At 51.1% G+C, this 20220-nt stretch overlaps 3 protein-coding genes across 4 annotated transcripts; 2 read left to right on the top strand and 1 right to left on the bottom strand.

Annotated features, from left to right (window-relative positions):
• The first annotated feature begins 95 nt into the window (after window positions 1-95).
• On the top strand, window positions 96-2747 carry LOC108026279 (retinoblastoma family protein). Its single transcript, XM_017097144.3, has one exon. It carries the CDS (start codon window positions 243-245, stop codon window positions 2586-2588), a length of 2346 nt encoding a protein of 781 aa, XP_016952633.1. The 5' UTR covers window positions 96-242; the 3' UTR covers window positions 2589-2747.
• Window positions 2748-2793: 46 nt separating this feature from the next.
• LOC108026278 (SWI/SNF complex subunit SMARCC2) lies at window positions 2794-7541 on the bottom strand. Of its 2 annotated transcripts, none has more exons than XM_017097142.3 (8): window positions 7329-7541; window positions 7113-7238; window positions 6029-6953; window positions 5638-5968; window positions 4795-5572; window positions 4523-4733; window positions 3203-4210; window positions 2794-3144 (listed from the first exon to the last, which is right to left on the bottom strand). In XM_017097142.3, exons 1-8 carry the CDS (start codon window positions 7443-7445, stop codon window positions 3017-3019), a joined length of 3624 nt encoding a protein of 1207 aa, XP_016952631.1. In that variant the 5' UTR covers window positions 7446-7541; the 3' UTR covers window positions 2794-3016. The 2 variants fall into 2 exon arrangements, with proteins under 2 accessions (XP_016952631.1, XP_016952632.1); XM_017097143.3 differs by having other exon boundaries at window positions 3203-4018.
• Window positions 7542-8046: 505 nt separating this feature from the next.
• LOC108026258 (TATA-binding protein-associated factor 172) lies at window positions 8047-18557 on the top strand. Its single transcript, XM_017097112.3, has 7 exons — window positions 8047-8587; window positions 12156-12237; window positions 12296-13209; window positions 13394-15513; window positions 15576-17632; window positions 17694-17934; window positions 17994-18557. The coding sequence occupies exons 2-7, from the start codon at window positions 12227-12229 to the stop codon at window positions 18432-18434; spliced, it is 5784 nt and encodes a 1927-aa protein (XP_016952601.1). The 5' UTR covers window positions 8047-8587; window positions 12156-12226; the 3' UTR covers window positions 18435-18557.
• Window positions 18558-20220: the final 1663 nt, after the last annotated feature.

Here is a 20220-nt window from a genome sequence, read left to right as displayed (position 1 = left end):
TAATTAGTAAGCGGCAGTCACCAATGGGTTAAACCTCAGCTATAGTTCGATTACAATACCCAAGTCCTCCGCCAGGGCTACGTTTCGATAACAATGGCGGTGCGCATTGCCGCAATCGAAATCATTCGCGCCTTTCGTAAATTTGCATTTTGTACAGTCAAAAAGGGGATTTGCATTAACGCCGCCAAGAATATAAACAAACAAGAGGGAGGCAAGTGGTAAACATTAACAATTCTCCACCAATGAACACCTGCGAAGTGGAGGGAGAGGCGGAGACGCTGGTAAAGCGCTTCTCCGCCAGCTGCGAGCAGTTGGACCTGGATCTGCGGATCCAGGAGAGCGCTCTGGCCTCCTTCCGACGATTCGATGCCTCCGGCGGGCTGTCCACCAGCGATGGCGATGTCCAGGAGTGGCTTTGTTGCGCCGTCTACAGCGAACTGCAGCGGGTGAAAATGCGGGAAATCAGGGAGGAGTCCGAGAATGCCGCCAACGATGCCAACGAATCGCTGGCCAAGAACAGCTGCTGGAACCTGTCACTGACCCGACTGCTGTGCAGCTTCAAGGTGAACGTGTCGCAGTTCCTGCGCCGCATGGAGCACTGGAACTGGCTGGCCCAGAACGGGAACACCTTCCAGGTGGAGATCGAGGAGCTGCGCCGTCGGCTGGGCATCACTTTAACCCTCCTGCGGCACTACAAGCACATCTTCCAGCGCCTGTTCATCCAGCCCGGCGAGCATGCTGATCCGGATGTCCATGCCCACTACCAATCGCTCTATGAGTTCGGCTGGCTTCTGTTCCTGGTCATCCGCAATGAGCTGCCCGGCTTTGCCACTTCAAGCCTGGTCAACGGCTGCCAGGTGCTGGTCTGCAGCATGGATCTGCTCTTTGTGAACGCCCTGGAGGTGCCCCAATCCGAGGTGATCCGTCGCGAATTCGCGGGCGTGCCTAAGAAGTGGGACAGCAAGGATTTCGACGCTGCCTTCCTCAACAAATATAGCGCCCTCGAAGAACTGGGAGCACTGATTCCCGAGCTGCCGCTGAAGGGGGTCCGGCAGATGAAGAACGCCTTTTTCCACAAGGCCCTCATGATGCTGTTCATGGACCAGAGCCTGGTGGGAGACGACACCCATATGCGAGAGATCGTGGCGGAGGGAATGCTGGACATCAACATGGCCAACCTAAATCGCAAATACACCAACCATGTAGCCGACATCAGTGAGATGGACGAGCGCGTGCTGCTCTGCTTCCAGGAAACGAAGGAGCGGCAAAGGGATGCTCATCTAAGTCCATTGCCCGCCGTTCAAGCCAGTTCCTCTTGGTCGTCGCTTAAGAAACTAATGTCCCAGGAGCTACCGCTGAGCCTTCCCGGCAGCATAGTAAAAGCTTTGCAGAAGGAAACTGATGGAAATAGGGTTGTGAAGTATATTGATCAAACGTTGCTACGTATGGAAATGACCTTTGCCAAAGCCGCCAAGGATCTGTTGGATGCAAAGGCGGCCACCAAGCGAATCCGCCTGGCCAGGGGTCTCTACTACAAATTTCTGTTAAAGATTTTGGCCCCGGAGCTGGCTGCAAAACCGCAGCTGAAGATAGGTCAGCTACTGAAACAGCGCACACTGACCGCCACCTTATTAGCCTGCTGCCTGGAAGTGTCTCTCCACGTTCACGATGAACAAGTGGATGCCTTAAAGTTTCCCTTTATACTGGACTGTTGTACGCTGGATGCCTACGACTTCCAAAAGATCCTGGAGCTGGTGGTGCGCCACGATCAGGGTTTCCTGGGTCGAGAGGTCATCAAACACCTGCATGTGGTGGAGGACAAGTGTCTGCAGTCGCTGATCTTCCGCAAGACCTCGCAGTTGTGGTGGAACTTGAGACAACGGATGCCCAGCTACAAGGATGTGCAGTCGGAAGCAGAGGGCAAGGAGAACTCTTCAACGGGAACGGATATTTGCCTGCGAAAGTTCTACGGCCTGGCCAACCGGCGGCTGCTGCTCCTGTGCCAGAGTCTGTGCCTGGTGGACTCCTTCCCGCACATCTGGCACCTGGCCGAGCACTCCTTCACCCTGGAGGGCGGCCGGCTACTGCGAAATCGTCACCTAGACCAGCTGCTGCTATGTGCCATCCATCTGCATGTGCGGCTCGAGAAGCTCCGCCTGACCTTTAGCATGATTATCCAGCACTATCGCCGCCAGCCGCACTTCCTGAGAAGCGTCTACCGGGAGGTGGACATGGGCAATGGCCAGACTGCGGATATCATCCGTTTCTACAACAGTGTGTATGTGAAGAGTATGGGCACCTATGGGCGTCACCTGGACTGCGAACAATCCCGGGGGACCAAGAAACCTCTGGGTGTTCTGAAGGAAACGCCTCTCAAGGAACGCTGCTTGAGATCCAACATAAGCATATCTGCGACACCCTCGCCAAAGGTCTGCCAAAGCGGATCCTGCTCCAGTCTTCCACCTCCCTCTCCTGCCGCTTCCCCACTGCCCACGCAGAGCTCCCCCAACATAAAGCGCGCTGCGTCGACCAGCGAACTGAGGGAGGTCAAGCGCCCCAACATCCTGCGCCGCACCAGCTTTCAGTAATCCAGAAGCTATCCGAAGAGTGCATGAAATACTTGGCTACATTTTACGCAGCCAACCTAGGATTAACATTAAGATACTCCTGATCTACTTCTTGCTCATTGTAAATGAACCGACTGCTCAACTGAACTTTTAACGTAAATAAACATGAATTATAAAGTATATATTTTTGTAGCCTTATAATAAAGTGTTGACTCCACATTTAGTATAGATTTAAATAGGTTTTTATTGAATGCCATTCTGTCGGCTTTAAAACTTGGTTCAAATGATTTGTGCAATTGCTTGTTCACGCGATCGGACACGAAACTGGAGACGCATCTCCTCCGGATTACACACGAGAGTTGGGCTTAGAGTGGAGTATACATAAAACATACTGAGAGCGTACGACTTAGAGCTAGTTACTTAAACGTTTTCTGGCTTAGGAGTAGGAGTTAAGAAGGAGGAGGAGCTACGCCGGCGACAGGAGCAGAGCTCGCTGGAGGAATGCTACCGGCTGGAGCCAATGATGATCCCGGTGGGGCGCCATCAGCCACTGGTACGCTGCTCGGCGGTGTGGTATCTGGGAAGAGGTTATATTTATACTATGTTGGCTGAAATGTTATCCCCAGCATTCTCACCCATGGGCGTGGGGGCCTGGGATGGCGCTGCTCCCGCTGCTGCTGGTCCTGCTTGATCGCTCGGGTTAGTGACGATGGCCGATGGTGGGGCAGCGAAGGGAGCTCCGTTGGGCGGCGGAGCTACGGATCCGACCAGGTGCGGTGGCAGCGGCTGGTGCTGGGCGGTGGGACCCGCCAGAGGTTGGGACTGCGGTGGCAGCTGGTGCGGATGTGGGGGCAGTTGCTGCTGCTGTGGCAGGTGCGGATGAGGCGGCAGTGATTGCTGTTGCTGCTGCGGCTGCTGTTGTTGTGGCTGTGGCAGCTGTTGTTGCTGCTGCTGCATGACCATGGACCCGGCTGCCGCCTGACCTTGGAGCTCCTGCTGGAGCCGGTGATGGGCTTGCTGGCGCGCCCGGAACTCGGCCGCCTTCAGCTGCTCCAGGTGGAACTGCTGGCGCTCTGTGATCAGCTGCTGACGCTGGTACTCCAGCCCCTCGCGTTCTCGCTCCATGGTGGCCTCCAGTTCCTCGAAGTGACGCAACTTGATCTCCAGCTTCTTCATCTGCGTCTCGACGAGTAGCGCCACCAGGGACTTGATCTTGCGCTCCTCCAGTGCTGCCAGATGCTTGGCCTTAACGGCTGCCGAAGCCAGAGCTGCTGCCGCCGCCGTCTGCATGTTGTTCTCGCTGAAGGTTCCATCCTTGGCCACCGCTCCCGGTCCTGATGCCGCCGGTCCCGATCCCTCCTTGGCCTCGGTGCCGTCCTTGGTCTCGCCGTCGCCACTGCTGTCCTCCGTCTTGATGTCCACATCGCCTCCACCGGCGGTCGCTGCTGTTTCTGTGGGTGAGGATTTGTTTGATTTGTCTGACTTGGTGGCTGACTTGTCGCCCGAGGGCGAGGAGCCGGACGACTCCTTGGGTCTCTTGTCGGTGTTGTTGGTGTTGCCTGTCGCTGATGATGATGTGGAACTCGAGTCTGTGTTCGTGTTGGTCTTATCCGATTTTGTTTTGTCTTTGGACTTGGCATCGTCTGTGGTTGTGGTTTGTTATTTGGTGGTGGTTGTGGTGTTGATGTGAGTTTGGTAGATTGGGCGCAACACAAAAACGAAACAATATACGAATACAGTGCCAAATGGAGAACACATTGCGAATTTTGAGTGAAGGCAACACAAGAGTTCAACAAAACAAACGAATGCGGAACCAACAAATGAGTATACGTTTCCAATGGATATCAGTAACAAGAAAGGTCTTTGAATTTACAATAAAATTAAATGATATCGAGAATTTCCTTAACCGATATCCACTGAACCTACCGAACCGACTGCTTCTGTTTTTCTCTTACCGTCTTTTTTGCTTAGATCCTTCATTTCCTCATCTGAGCCGCCAGCGGATGCCGAAGCTCCTCCTTCCTTGCCCTCCTCATCCTCCTTGTCGTTGCCGGTGCCGGCGATTCCACTGTTGGCCAGGCCAAAGTTGGGATTGAATTTGCCCCCTGCCGAGGCCTTCTCCACGTTCTTCATGTGGTTGTCCATTATCGTGGCGGGCACCTCATCCTGTAGGAGGTTTTACATTAATTAGGGGTTCATTTATAAAAGCTTCTTCAAAGTTGATTACCTTGATAGCTGCAAACTCTTCCATGGCGGCCTTGGCAGCAGCAGCAGCCACACGGGGATCGACCACAGATGCCAGGAACGCCACGGTGGACATAATGGGATTGCCGCTCTTGCTGAACGGAATGGGTTGGCAGCCCAAGGGGCCTAGGAAGCCTCCGTCATCCTCCAGATACGGGTCCTCGATGGGAAGCCGCAGGAAATGCAGGATGCACTCGTCCTGGGTGCGGGAGCCGACGTGCTCGCACACTTTGTTCCAGTCGTCCTTGTGCATCTCCAGGCCCTCGAGCAGCAGCAGGGTCTCCTGATCGGTCCACTCCCGAGCCATGCTGGCTGCCGTGCGGTTCCTCATAGCCGCCGGCTTCTTGGCATACTGATCCAGCTTGAGACCAAACTGGCTCACCCCAGAACTTAGTCCGCCGGCAGCGCCGCCGTTCTCCAGAGCCTCTGTTTTGATGCCAGCCAGGCCACCCTTGTCGCCCAGCTCCAGGCCACCGTCCTTGCCCAACGGCTTCTTGTCCAGATCCAGCAGCGTCTTGGCCGCCGACGGCTGCTGAGTCTTTTGCGGATTAATGGACTGCAGACCCGACGGCGTGTCCGAAAGAATGTGGAAGTGCGAGGTCGGAGGCGGGCCCATGGGGGTGGGGCGCAAGTCCGCATCGATCTGGTAGTTAATGAGACCCCACTGCTCCAGGAACGCGTGCACCCGCATGATGGCGCACACATCTCCGGCCAGATTGCGCCTGCAGGCGGTGCTGGTCAAGTACTCCGTGGGATTCAACCTAAAAATAGGTAAGAATTATTACAAAAACTATCTTACGGCCAAAGAAATGCAGTTCTCAGTTACCTGTAGGTGTCTATCATAAAGTTTCTGTAGGCCATGTAGATCTCCGGCGTCTTGGACTTGTTCTTGCTGTTGAAGAACTCCGGCATGGCCCGCTTCTCAATTACATGAATGGAGTTGTAGTCGAACCAGGCCGAGTACGAGGGCACTATGATGTGGTGAGTCTGCTCGGTCACATTATCCTCCATGTCTTCCTTGGCCGACGATGAGAACTCCTGCGTGTTGCTGTTATCACTGGTCTTTCCTGTCTGCGAGTTTTCTCCGTCTCCGGTGGACATGGCTTGAGCAGCACTGCCGCCAGTCATCTCGTCGTCCAGATCGGTCATAGTGCCGCCTACAAAAGGAGAGATATTAGCTCGTGTTGGTCAACCATCAGTTAGGATATAGAACATACCCTTGATAGGCATCATGTCGTTGTCGCCCCGGGATTTCCCGCCTGGAGCCGGGCTGGCGGTGGACTGCAGGGCAGCGTTAGCCTTATGCACCTCCTGAATATTTGGCTCTGCCGGTGGGTCATCCAGATCGCGGGTTAGATCCTCATCGTCATCGTCGTTTCGCGACTTCTTGTGCACCACGGCGGGGGATCGCTTGCGCTTGCCCGGCTTCGAGGTGGACGCCGATGTGGTTGGCGATGGCGAGCGACGCCTCTTTTGCTTGCCTCCGCCAGAGCTGGCAGCAGGTTTCTTCTTCTCGTCGCCAAAGGACATAATGTCGTCGATGGACATGCGCTGCTTGTGCGTCTTCTTCTTGCCCTGCTCGTCCACCTCGTAGTCCTCCTCGGCCATCCACTCGTTGTACTGCTCCAGGTCCACGATCCAGGAGGCAGACACGCGCCAGCGCTCGGCCGGCGACTCGGGATTCTCCGGAATGTGATCCGGCAGATCGAAGTTGTTCACAGCCCAGGAATCGTAGGACTCGGGGAAGTAGTACCAGTGCAGCATCACATGGCCGCCACGCTTGAAAATGGGCCGAGCATACTCGTCCGGATGGGGGTCCACGACGGGATAGACAATGTGGGTGGCGTCCTCCTCGTCCGAGACGATCTCCACCCGCCGGTTGTCGAGGATCTCGCGTAGTTTGCCCTCGAAGCCCTTCTCGATCTCAGGGCGGATGTAGATGTAGGGGATGCGGTACAAGTCCGCCTCCACCAGCGCCTGCTCGATCTCGATAAGTAGTTGGATGTTGGGGTCCTTCCGCGTGGGATTCTTGCCGATGGAGAAGTCGAATTTCTTGCCGCGCTGCTCGGCGCGGAAGCGGAACATGGTGGAGAAGATGATGCACAGGCCACCGCCGCTCTTGAAGTCGAGGAAGCAGCGCATCTGTGGGGCAGACAATTAAAACAGATTTATAAATATTAATTAGAAACGGTTTCTAAAATCAAGTAATCTTGGCTCTTAACCCCTTGGTCACCGAGGGGTTAATATTTACGTGTACACACGCCACAAGGGGCACCCTGTACCGCGCTCACAAATACTAACCGGAATTCTGGTGGCCGGCGGCTCCGGCGAATTCTTGCCCAGCTTCGCCTCCACATACTGCAGGAAGTGGATGAGCAGCTGGGCCAGCGACTCCTTCGTGATGGGCTCCGAGCTGTGGGCCAAGTACTGCAAGAGACAACGAGAGTATTACATCCTGCTTTTTCACCGCCAGCCAGCGCCATTTTTGTTTGCGGCGGCGTTTTTGTTGGTGCGCACCTTCTTGCAGTTCTTCTGCAGCCACTGGCGGATCGATTCGAAGCCCTGCAGCGTCTCCGGGGACTGGAAAAAGTCTATATTCGGACTACCGTCCTTCTTAGGACCCAGGGCGTTCATGGTGCGGCACTTTTGTGGGCTTTTCGTCACTTATTTTTTTAATTTCACACGCAAAAACCAAGAAAACGCTGAGCTGATGGCTAGTGTGACCGCGCAAGTACCTAAGAATTATACCATCAGGCTAGGGGGAACATCATTTTTATATCAGAAATATACCAAAAACACGGTCTCTTTAAAATACATGGTGGATGTCTCTGCTAACTTAGTCGAGTCATATACCAAACTCATATAAAACTGTTCACACAGTTATGAGAAAATGGAGTTCAATTCTGGAAAATAGGGTGTTTGAACCGCAGTTCCTCAAAGCATTTGAAAAGTGTCACTCTTTACAAGTTCAAAAATGCTGAGCTGGAATGGATGCATTGCTTTTCCAGCGAATAGAGTTGGTTTTTTTTTTTAATTTTGTGTGTGAACGTAAGGACCGTAATCGTAAGCGAACGTAAGTTCGGTCAGGGATGCACAACCACCGATGCTGGCTGACCAGACATCGCTGCTCTGAAAATATCGATGACGCCGACGTGCCGCCATCTCGCTCGCCCAGCGCCTAGCGCCGTCCCGCTCGCGCCCGCTAAAAACGGCATGCACCATGACAGTCTGGCCCACATATAAATGCGACTCCAACGGGCTAACATGGCTGCTGGGAACCGAAAACTTGGGAAAATCGTGCGTTCGGAGTGTGTCTGCCTCTGCGTGAAGCCCAGTGTTAAGTTGAAACATTGACTGCCCACGCCCCCGAGACTCCGTGATTCCGTAATTCCGTAATTCCGCGATTCGCGCAGGCCACAATCGAGGTCTGCCGCCCCATCCGTGAGTTCTCGAGCGCCGCGAGTGCCAGTGTGTGCGTGAGCAGGAAAAAATCAATGGTGCGTGAGTGCGAGTGAGTGGGAAGGCAGGGGAGGCGAATATCAATTTGGATTGATTCGAGACGCTGCGCCGCACACACACACACACACACACACGCGCGCGCGGGGCCATAGTAACGCAGCCTCGAGTGTACAGTTTTAGAGCAAACAATTCAATTAGAAAATGCAGAGCGCATGAGTTGGATTGCCAGAGGGCGCCCGCAAAAGCTGACTGCTGCCGCACCGCAAAGGGAGCAAGAGCGAGAGAGAGAGAGAGAGGGAGAGCAACCATTGCCAAAGGTAGGTGATATAATTTGGGCAGGGGTTGGGCGGGAAGGGAAGGCCAACGGAAGGACCAAGAACGCGTTCCAGAAGGCTTCCATGGGCATGGCTTTTTCATGGCATTCACTTATCGCTTCCGCTTGCGCGAGTGTGCGTGAGCGTGGGGCCAGGGGGCAAGCTATTTGTTGATAAGAGAGGAGAGAGAGGAGAGTGAGAGAGCGCGGCCAGCGCCAACGCAGCAAAACAGCGGAAATCCTTAAACAAAAACTTGCCAATTGCAATTACTAGCTCTTGTTCTACCCCCGCCTCTGGCTGGTCTATTATAGTACGTTGTATCTTTGTATCTCTCTCCTTGGCATCCATTCTAGTGCGCGTATTTTTAGGCGCAGCGTTGCCCAATTCGCCAGCCGCCGCTTGTGGCCGCCGTCCATTTGTCCATTCACCGGGCTCTTTTCCGATTTCAGTGGGTGGCATTTAACAATAATCCCTCCATGCGTTGTCCACGTCCGCAGCACCGTGCGTTGGTGCACTGGGAGAAATGTGGGAGAGGGTACCCTGACCCTTAAAAATCTTCAAAAAGTCCCTGATCAAAATGTAGAGTTATTGATACTATAATTCTCATTAGCCTTATCGGAATATGATTAGATAATAGTTATAAAATAGTAGTGAAATAAAAATTTTTAGAGAGCATTATGAAAAATTAGAAATATTGCTTAAAAAAGTTCAACCTTTTCTTGAAATTAGTGGGGCTGAGTTGGATTTGAACTAATACACACGTAAATGCTCGTCTAATATCTCAGAAAACTTAAAGAAATATTTTTTATATTTTAATATCAATTAAACATGAGAAATTTGTAAATCATATTTAAGCAAAAACTTTTAATTTGGTATCTACTAAAAATTAAAATATTATTTTCCAAATTAAACTAAAATATTTTTAATACTTTAAATTACAAATAACAAAAGTAATGTTTTCAAAAACTGAAATTTGTTGCTCAAATATCACAATGTTGTTATTATATATATATATATAAATATTTTTCCAATTTTTAAACTATAAAAAATTAATATAACTTATATAAAAATTAAAATTTCTTGTTTAAAGATCACAACTATATTCTTAAGGTTAAATCTGTGTTCAAACCATTCCATTAACGTTCTAAAAACTTATATATTTAGTGTTCCATTTTTATGAACATTCCTAGCACCTCCCCATTTCTCTCCGTGCAGCACAATGCCAGGCGGTACAAGCACCTGTGTTTATTTATGGTCCGCTGCCGTAATCGACTGCAGTCGCCGCCCCCCAACCCCCTCTTCGCCAGCGGCAGCAGCCACTTTGGGGTAGGGCACCTGAACTAGTTTCGAGCCCCAAACGCCGGAGCTCGGCCTTTCGGCTTTTCGCTTTTTCGCATTGCCATTTTCCCCCAGCTCGCGGCTTCGGCGCGACATTTGTCACAGTTTCGTTTGAGAACATTTGAATTTATGCAAAGTTTACTTGCCGAACTTGACTGGATGCTGTTTAAATCGAACAACCAACGCCAAGCACCGCGTTGTTTGTCATTCGCAGCTCCATTTGTTCGATAAATTTGCGAAATGCAGCCGCAGCTGTGCCAATACTCCATACTGGCCCCATGGCGGGCAAATATTGAACACAAATAGCTGCCGAAAAGTCTTTTTTTCAGCTGAAAAATGCAGATGAAATTCCAAATTTACTAGTTGAAATTTTTATAGAAAAGAAATCATTGATGGATGATTGGACTATTTACTGGCTAATCTGCTAGCGACATAACACCAATCCACCCACCATATACGTTCTAAAACCTCTATTGATAAAGCAGAGCCCATACGTAGCTTATCACTCGCACCAACAACCTATTAGAACCTGCCACATAGGCGGCTATATACTCGAAGTTCTGGCCATATGGCCAGCGAAATAACAATAGTGCCAGCCTTATCTTTGGTGTAAACAAATGACCCAGCACTTCCGCCAGCCCCCTTTAATCTGGACCGTATAGAAAACTTCTATAAATACAAAAAAGCTAGCAGAACTTGCCACAAAAAATGGTGATAATGAAAAAGTGGCAGCTTATCGTTCGCTGAAAATGTACAAATAAATAGGCGACCCGCAGGAGGGAGCAAAATCAATGCCTGCGATCGCCTGCGTCGATGTTCATCTAATGGAAATTTAATTACCCAGCGCTTTGCCTTTCAATTGCGATCCCCGAGCCCGCCCCTCCGGTGGGTGGCTCCGACGAGGTCGCCTGACAAATCGAAGCACAGCCGATTTGTCGCCGATAAACTGGCTTTATGGTCGGTCGAACATGCCAGCGACATGCCATATGTACAAACGATTTCATTACGTTTAGTAATAATATTTCTTTGTTTTCATTGCCCCCATTACTTGTGGATAAACACTGTCAATAAATTTGCACGTGCCCCGAAGACTCGCTTTATTGTTTATTCTAAGCGTGGAGGTGTATTTCTGAATCGTAATATTCTCCACCTTGGTTCAGTGAACCGTGATTTTTGCAATTTCTTATCGCCCCGAAACACGCTGCATTGATAAGGCGGCCCAAGCCGAAAAGCTGCGAGGTGGAAAGTGTGGCTTTCACTGCGAAACATCTGTAATCTCTTTGTATTTGATGGAGATGGATTGAATCGTAGGTGTTACTACGTAAGAGGGTTGCAATGGCGCGGATGGTGGGATTATGGAAATGCCGCCATTTGCTCAATTGTCACGTTCTGCTCCAAGCACCAAGCCAAGGAACTGCTCGCCATTCACGTTGAGTGACTCAATTTACACCGCCCAAGCCCACTTAATAATGCTCCCCAGGAAGAGCCACCCAGGCCATGGGACCCGTGGTATCCATTGGAACCCTGTCTTCGGCCCTCCGCGACCACGTGTCCACTTTTTATTGGGCCCCGTCGATTGGGCTGCGCTGAGAAAGGCTAAACTTCGAGATTGCGCTAGACGTTGGGCTGAGCCGAGCCGAGCCATGTGTTCGTTCTACTGTACAGTGCGTCACACGGTCCGACAACTGTGGCACAGAACTAATAACAGTCTCGGGAATCTTAATAATAGGCTTCCCAGAAATTTAGATCCAGCCCGGGAAGCTGTACTCACTCGCTTGTACATTTAACCCTACTAAATTGAATAATCTCAGCTAACCAAAGGTATACTAGGTAACACGAGCTCTGCGAAGGTTATACCTACGGTTGTCATGGTATTTGCACTATAGTGAAGTTTCTTTACAGTAGAAAACAAATGTTGGCTATGCTTCAGTCCAAGCTATTGTCATTGTAATGGAAACTTTTTTATCCGAAGTGGAGAACTTCGTTTTCAGGTGTAGTTAAGTTTTCGCTTAGCCTCGTGGTAAAGGTATTGCATTTGTTGATACGCTTATCAAAATTCCCGTTTAGTTCGAGCTATGGAGAAGAAATTCCCAATTGGCTGCGGAATGGAATACTTTCTAACGCACTTGGGTGGTGTAATAGATGTTGTGTATGCCTAATGGGGGAAGCCTCATAAAACTAGTTAAGATTATTGTTATTACAGTGTAATAATAAAGTTTCCATCTATTTCCAGATTAGTAACTTAGAGTAGATCGATTCTTAGATCGACGTATCACAACAAGTATCACAAATTACCATTGTATAATGACATCTAGGTAAGTTAGTCATTTCAAAACCCTAAAGAGTTAACTTACTAATTGACAACCCTTGCAGACTTGACCGCCTGTTCATCCTACTCGAGACCGGCTCCACGGCGGCCACTCGTCAGGCGGCCGCCAAGCAGATCGGCGAGGTCCAGAAGCTCTATCCGCACGAGCTGCACGCCCTGCTGAACCGCCTGGTGGGCTACCTGCACAGTTCGTCCTGGGAGACGAGGATAGCGGCGGCCCAAACGGTCGAGGCCATACTGAAGCAAGTGCCACCCTGGCAGCCGGAACTGCAGGTGGTGCCGAAGAAGGAGCGCTCCAGCAGTGATGCAGCCACAGCGGCAGCTGCCGCGGAAGAGGACAGTTGCCAGTCGAGTAGTTCCAACTCCACAACGGCCAGCGAGCGACTTCTCAGCTTCGATGAGTTCGATCTGCAGCAGATCCTGCACAAGGGCGCCCGCCTCATCGGCTCCGAGGGCAACGAGTTCGATGTGCAGGAGGAGCAGCCCGCCAGTGGCGGCGGGGATGAGGAGAGAAGTCTCGCCAGTCGGCTGAGTCGCCAGCGGGCGGCGCTCAACGACAAACTGGGCCTGACAACGGCCGCCAAGCTGGGCGTCAATCTTACCGACATGATCACCGACGAGGATGTGGCGCTCGCCAGGAGCGGAAGCAGCTACAACGTGAATGCCGAGAAGCTGCCCGTGGAGCATATACTCAATATAAAGCCAGCGGCCAACGGTTCTGGCCAGGCTCAGCTGAGCTGCCGTGAGATGAACCGGGCCAAGCGCAAAGCCCGCCAAAACACATCGGCTTCGGCCACCGTGGTCACGCCCACCTGCAGCCGGCGGAACTCCAACAGTAACCACAGCACGGGGAGCAACCACAGCAACAATGGCACCACACCGCTATCAGCGCTGGACGAGCCGGAAAAAAAGAAGCTAAAGGCCACGGAGCGACAGGAAATCTTCTACAGTTTAAATGGTGAGTGAGCAATTATCCTATTATCACGGGGTAACGCTTACAATTGAAAAGTTCCAGAAACCAGATAAGAAATTGTTATGAAATGAAGTGCCAATTCTTGTTGAATGATTTATTGTGATTCTCTGTGGCTATGGGTATTTCCTAAAAAACCTAATAAATTAACATTTATTCAATTACCTTGCAGCTGCTGTGCCGGATGCCACGGGAACTTGGGTGGATGCCGTCTCCTGGCCGTTGGAGAACTTCTGCTCCCGCCTCTTCATTGATCTCTTTCATGCCAAATGGGAAGTGCGCCATGGAGCGGCCACAGCACTGAGGGAGCTGATCAACCAGCATGCCCAGGGAGCGGGAAAAGTAGTGCAACAGAGTAGAGAGCAGATGGACGAAGCACACAATCGCTGGCTGGAGGATGCTGCGCTGCGTTTGCTCTGTGTGCTGTGTCTGGACAGATTCGGTGACTTCGTCTCGGATCAAGTGGTGGCACCGGTGCGCGAGACCTGTGCCCAGGTGCTGGGCACCCTGGTGAAGGAGATCCAGGCGTCCAAAGTTCAACGGATAGTGGACATCCTACTGCAGCTCATCCAGCACAAGAACGAGTGGGAAGTGCGGCATGGTGGACTGCTGGGCCTGAAGTATGTGTTCGTGGTGCGCGAGGAGCTGCTGCCCATCTATCTACCACAGTCAATCTCAAATATCCTCAGTGGTTTGCTAGACGCTGTTGATGATGTTGGAGCAGTGGCTGCGGCTACGCTAATTCCAGTTTCTTCATGGCTGCCGAAGCTCTTAAATCCGATACAAGTCTCCTCCATTGTTAAGATGCTGTGGGACCTACTGTTGGATCAGGACGAGCTCACATCTGCATGCAACAGTTTCATGGGGCTGCTGGCGGCTATTCTTTGTCTGCCAAAAGCCGCCAGCTGGGTGGAGATGGAGCCTATGTCCATTCTGGTGCCGCGCCTGTGGCCTTTTCTTTCTCACAGCACAAGTTCAGTGCGGAGGTCTACACTCAAGACACTGATCACCCTGACCAGCGCGGATAAGGTAAAATCGGAGCCAAAGGAGGAGGATCACGTCAAGGAGGAACCGGATCAGAAAAAGATGAAACTTAACTTTGGAGTCAGCGACTGGAAGTGGCAATTGCTGCAGCAGGCACTGCGCCACATCTATCAGCGCATTCTGGTCGAGCCGCAGGCGGATATCCAGGCATTGGCCCGTCAGGTGTGGTCCAATCTCATCGAGCATGCGGATTTGGGAGCCCTCCTGCACGCTGCCTGTCCGTACGTGTCTTCCTGGATCTGTCTGTCAATGCAGCCGCCTAGACTCGCCTTCGATGCGGGAGTGCTGATCAGAGCTAATGGAGATTCGAGCACGCCAGGAAGCACCTCACGGAAACGAACGCCACGCATAGGAGACGATCTGGGCGGCGCCATCCTAGCGCACTCGAATGCCTCACTAAAGTTATACCTGGGTGGCAGCGAGGCCACGCCATTGGAGCTACGGGAGGCGAACTTTATGCGTGCTCGGATTGCCTCTTCGCGGGCACTGGGAGCCCTCTCTCATTATCTGGTGCAGCCAGCGCCAGGAGTTGTGTACACCCCGCAAACAGAGAGTCCCACCGACTGCTATACGAAAGTTCTGTTGGGTCACCTCAACGCCCACTCCGCTGTCCAGCGAATCGTGTGTGGACTGATCATTGCTTTTTGGGCTCTCGAAGATGAACCAGTGCGCCCGGGACCGCCGAACCTACAGGAAAAGTTGCATCAGTGCGTCAGCGAGTACGTCTACTACGATGAGGTGGCCATCTCGCTGACCCGACTGCTGCAGGAGGCACAAGACTTTATTGCTACGCTAAAGCAGAACAAAATCCCAATCAATGACTTCAACAACGCCAAGATCCTCACCCTGGATCAAATCGAGGCGGTGGCCACAACGTTAAGCGAAAATCTGCGCCATTATCCCCTCAAGCCAAAGCTGTTGGACATGTTGGAGGAGCGGCGGCGCAGCCTACAGGCCTCCTACCAGCAGACAACCAGTGAACAGAGCGCCTACCATGTCAGTGCCCAGGCAGCCCTTGCCGGCGCCATCTGCGCTTTGCACTGCCTGCCCGAGAAGCTGAATCCGGTGGTCAAGCCATTGATGGAGTCCATTAAGCGGGAGCAGTGTCTCCAGCTGCAGCAGCTATCTGCCGAGTTCCTGGTCCACCTCATGGACCAGGTCTGTGATAGAAATCCTAGTCCAAATAGCAAGATCCTGAACAACCTTTGTACGCTGCTGCGAAGCGACGCCGAGTACACACCCAAACTGGTAAGTTAGATAAAGAATTACCCTAATACCGCTTTCTAAACATTTAACCTAATCTCTTGCAGGTAATGCCAACTCAGACCCTCAAGCAAACGCCGCTTTCACCTGGAGTCACCAACAGTTGTGTTTACTACGGCATCCTGACACTGGCACTACAACAGGCAGTGCCAGTTACAAACAGTCGATCCGGAGGAGGAGGTAGTGGTGGAGCCACTACTCCTACTACTACTACGCCTAGCCGTGGCCCTGGACGACCACCCGCTGGCGAGATCTTGGCCGCAGCAGCGGTCGTTAACCACACAGAAGTGAAAGCTCAGCAAGCGAAAGAGGCGGAAGCCAAGCAATGCCGCATACAGCGCCTGGGAGCGGCCTGTGCCATAGAGAAGCTGTGCAAGACATTCGGAGAGCACATTGTGGACAAGGTGGCTGTTTTCCAACAGCTCATGTTCGGCAAGGTGGAGCAGTTTGTGAAGCAATCGTGCGATTGGCGACTGCCTAGCATCCTGCCAGACTTGGGAGTGTGCAACGAGCTCATCAGCTCGCTGCAGCTGATCGAGACAGCAGCCCCTCATCTTCATGCTGCACTGCATCCGCAGATGTTCGCTTTGCTTCAACCACTTGGCTTCATCGTTTGTCATCCTCTGAAGGCAGTGCGTCACATGGCTGCCCGCTGTATCGCCGTGCTGGCCGAGATCGACGCTTGCCAGACTATGCAGTTTGTGGTGCATGATCTGCTGCCGCTGCTTGGAAAAATTGAGCAGCTCATTGAGCGGCAGGGAGCAGTGGAGGCTATTGAACGAGTGGTCAGCCGACTGCAAATCAAAGTAGTGCCCTACATCGTGCTGCTGGTGGTGCCTCTACTGGGAGCAATGAGCGATCCCGATGAATCAGTGCGACTTCTTTCCACCCACTGCTTTGCCAATCTCGTCCAGTTGATGCCGCTGGACGGCAAGGCGGAGCAATTGAAGAGTGAACCTTTGCAGGCTCGCAAGACCCGCGACCGTGAATTCCTCGACTACCTTTTCAATCCAAAGAGCATTCCCAACTACCAGGTTCCAGTGCCCATAAGCGTGGAACTGCGCTGCTACCAGCAGGCAGGCATCAACTGGCTTTGGTTCCTGAACAAGTATAATCTTCACGGCATCCTCTGCGACGATATGGGTTTGGGCAAAACCCTGCAGACCATCTGTATACTTGCCGGAGATCATACGCACCGCCAAGCAGCCAATTTGGCCAATCTACCCAGTCTGGTCATCTGCCCGCCCACTTTGACCGGTCACTGGGTCTACGAGGTGGATAAGTTCCTTGACAAAGGCTCCGTGCTGCGACCCCTGCACTACTACGGATTTCCTGTAGGCAGAGAGAAGCTTAGGAGTGAGATTGGAACCAGCTGCAACCTGGTCGTGGCATCCTACGACACTGTGCGCAAGGATATTGACTTCTTTAGCGGCATACACTTCAACTACGTCGTCCTGGACGAAGGACATATCATTAAGAACGGCAAGACCAAAAGTTCGAAGGCCATAAAGCGACTGAAGGCCAACCACAGATTGATTCTCTCCGGCACCCCCATCCAGAACAATGTGCTGGAGCTGTGGTCCCTGTTCGACTTCCTGATGCCGGGATTCCTGGGCACTGAGAAGCAGTTTGTGCAACGCTTTTCGCGTCCCATTCTGGCTTCACGGGATGCTAAGAGTTCGGCCAAGGAGCAGGAAGCAGGAGTGCTGGCCATGGAGGCGCTGCACCGCCAAGTCTTGCCCTTCCTGTTGCGACGCGTTAAGGAGGACGTGCTGAAGGACTTGCCGCCCAAGATCACCCAGGACCTGCTTTGCGAATTGAGTCCGCTCCAGCTTCGCCTCTACGAAGACTTTAGCAATAAGCACCTGAAAGACTGTTTGGACAAGCTGGACGTCTCTTCGTCGGCGGCAGCCATGGTGTCGGAGAATCTCAGCGCCACCAAGACGCATATTTTCCAAGCGCTCCGCTACCTGCAGAACGTGTGCAATCATCCCAAGCTGGTGCTGCGCCAGTCCGAGGAGCTCACTCAGGTGGCCAGCCAGTTGGCGCTTTCGAACAGCTCCCTGGACGACATTGAGCATTCGGCCAAGCTGCCAGCGCTAAAGTAAGTGTTTTTTTAATATTTATGTTTTACTTATTCCTAACTTAACGATTTCTTTCCCCAGGCAACTCCTCCTAGACTGCGGCATTGGTGTGCAGACGGAGTCGGTGAGCCAGCATCGGGCTCTGATCTTCTGCCAGCTGAAGGCGATGCTGGACATTGTGGAGCACGATTTGCTGCGTCGGCATCTGCCCAGCGTCACCTATCTGCGGCTGGACGGCAGCGTGCCCGCTTCCCAGCGCCAAGATATAGTCAATAACTTTAACAGTGACCCCAGCATAGATGTTCTGCTCCTGACCACCCTGGTAAGCATGGGATAACTCATGAAATACTGAATGCATTTTAAATCCGAACTTATATTTAGGTTGGTGGCCTGGGTCTTAATCTAACTGGAGCCGACACAGTCATCTTTGTGGAGCACGACTGGAATCCCATGAAGGATCTGCAGGCCATGGACCGAGCCCACCGAATCGGTCAAAAGAAGGTGGTGAATGTTTACCGACTCATCACGCGCAACTCGCTGGAGGAGAAGATCATGGGCCTGCAGAAGTTTAAGATACTCACCGCCAACACTGTGGTCAGTGCGGAGAATGCATCGCTCCAGACGATGGGCACCTCGCAGATCTTCGACCTCTTCAACGGCGGCAAAGACCAGGGAGCCGTAGCTGGATCGGCAGCAACAGCAGCGGGATCGGGCGGCATGTCCATGAACACCATCATCGAGAACCTGCCGGAACTCTGGTCGGAGCATCAATACGAGGAGGAGTACGATCTGGGCAACTTTGTCCAGGCACTGAAAAAGTAGACCACTGCTTCCCACTCCAAGACTTCCAGTTTTAGGCTAGGATGAACTTTTGAATTGCCCTCTGTTCCTTTATAATCGCGAAATGAAAACTGTAGAAACTAAAAATAAAAAAGTTGAAAATTATTTGGAAATTGTAGTGTTGATGAAGCAGTTGTGAATATTCATTGTATTCATAATATTCATATTCATTGCTTTGGCAGTTGGAATGGGCAAAAAAGTGTTGAATACTTTAGGGCTGAAATGAAATTCAAACCATTTTATTTTTTATTTTCTACCAAAAACTCGTTTTGAATCCTGCCACAAAAAATATTAAGACTTATTCAAAATGCAATGTTTATGGTTTCTAAATAGTCGCACATTGTTCGGAACGATGCCTATCAGCAAAGGTCAATACAAATGTTTGCCAAACAGAATTATTGTTTGAGTGCACAGTTTGGTTGGTAAATATTTTCCCCAGTCCCTCACAATAAGACACCTAATTTCGGTCTTATCAATTGTTTGCTTCCCTCTCCACCGAATTCACTTTATTGACTAATGTTCGCACTGTCACAACTTATCTGATCGGTTGAAATCGATTTCGTGTTTCATTTATCAGACGAACACTTCGCCAGACTGGCGAGAAATATTCCTTTGAATGCACTCATTCGAATCTGGTCGCTGGTGACCCCAAGTACCTTGAATTTTGATGGGGCTATCAGCGGTGCCAGCACATTAAGAGCTAGTAAATATAGTTGGTTGACCCATTACCCCACAGCATACTCGATTTAATTTTCAATTTTATTCGGCTTGCCTCACACAGCACCCGGCTTATCTGTGCTCCGTCACGATGAACTGGCCACGGATTGTACTACATGGCATATAGCGTAGATTATTTATGTCTACGCGGGGCGCTAAACGCGACCCGATCCAAATGGAGGCTGTGTTTCAATATTCCAAAACAATAATTCCTGCCGGATTGAGAGGGATTCGGTGCGTGGTACAGGATGGCCTTATCTCAGGCTTCTTGTACGGCCCGGCTTCCCCCTTTTTTTTTTATAAAGATTCCATTTAAATGGTAATTATTATATTGTATTTAAAGACCCAGCTCAAACAAAACAAAAGCAAAGCCGAGCTCAAGTCGAAGGCAGATAAGCCATAATATTTCTCTCGGTACTTTGCACTTCAGAAAAATTCGGCTTACATATGAAAAATAACGTAATTATAATAATAGAAATATAACACAAATAAAATATTTTTGAAAATTAATTTTATTAAATGATTTGATTTTGGAACGAGTTATAGATGATACAAATTTTGGATGCTATCAAATATAATTAGTGAAGATTAATCAAATATTATTTTTATTAATATTATAACCTTACACAAAACTAAAACTAAAGATGTATTTAACGACTTGAAGTGTTTTAATATCACATAACATGTAAACAAGTGCTGATTCTTCCGGTTTTCGAGCGGTGATTTTTCTCAGTACATCCCCTTTCTTCTGGAACACCCACTCCGGCCTTTTATCTTCTGACCACAAGGCATCTTCCGGACTTTGCTACTGCTTCTGCTGATAGCTGGCAGCCCGACCCAGCACCCGCACCCGCACCCTGGCATCCTTATCGCCAGCTCTATACTCCTCCTCCCTTGCTCCCCGCATGGGTGACCCGCAGGCCGTGGCCAGAGCCTCCTCCTCCTAGTTAGGATCTTTTGCCGGCCGTCGAGGCGCCGACTTAAAGTTTTCCGCCAGGTTATTTACCTCCTTATCTCGCCAGCATTGTTTTCGCCTCGTCACCCGCTCCCC

The sequence above is a fragment of the Drosophila biarmipes genome, chromosome 3R, assembly GCF_025231255.1.
Source record: "Drosophila biarmipes strain raj3 chromosome 3R, RU_DBia_V1.1, whole genome shotgun sequence".
NCBI lineage: Eukaryota > Metazoa > Arthropoda > Insecta > Diptera > Drosophilidae > Drosophila > Drosophila biarmipes.
Note: the sequence above shows the minus strand (reverse complement) of the source record. Positions and strands in the feature narration are given on the sequence as shown.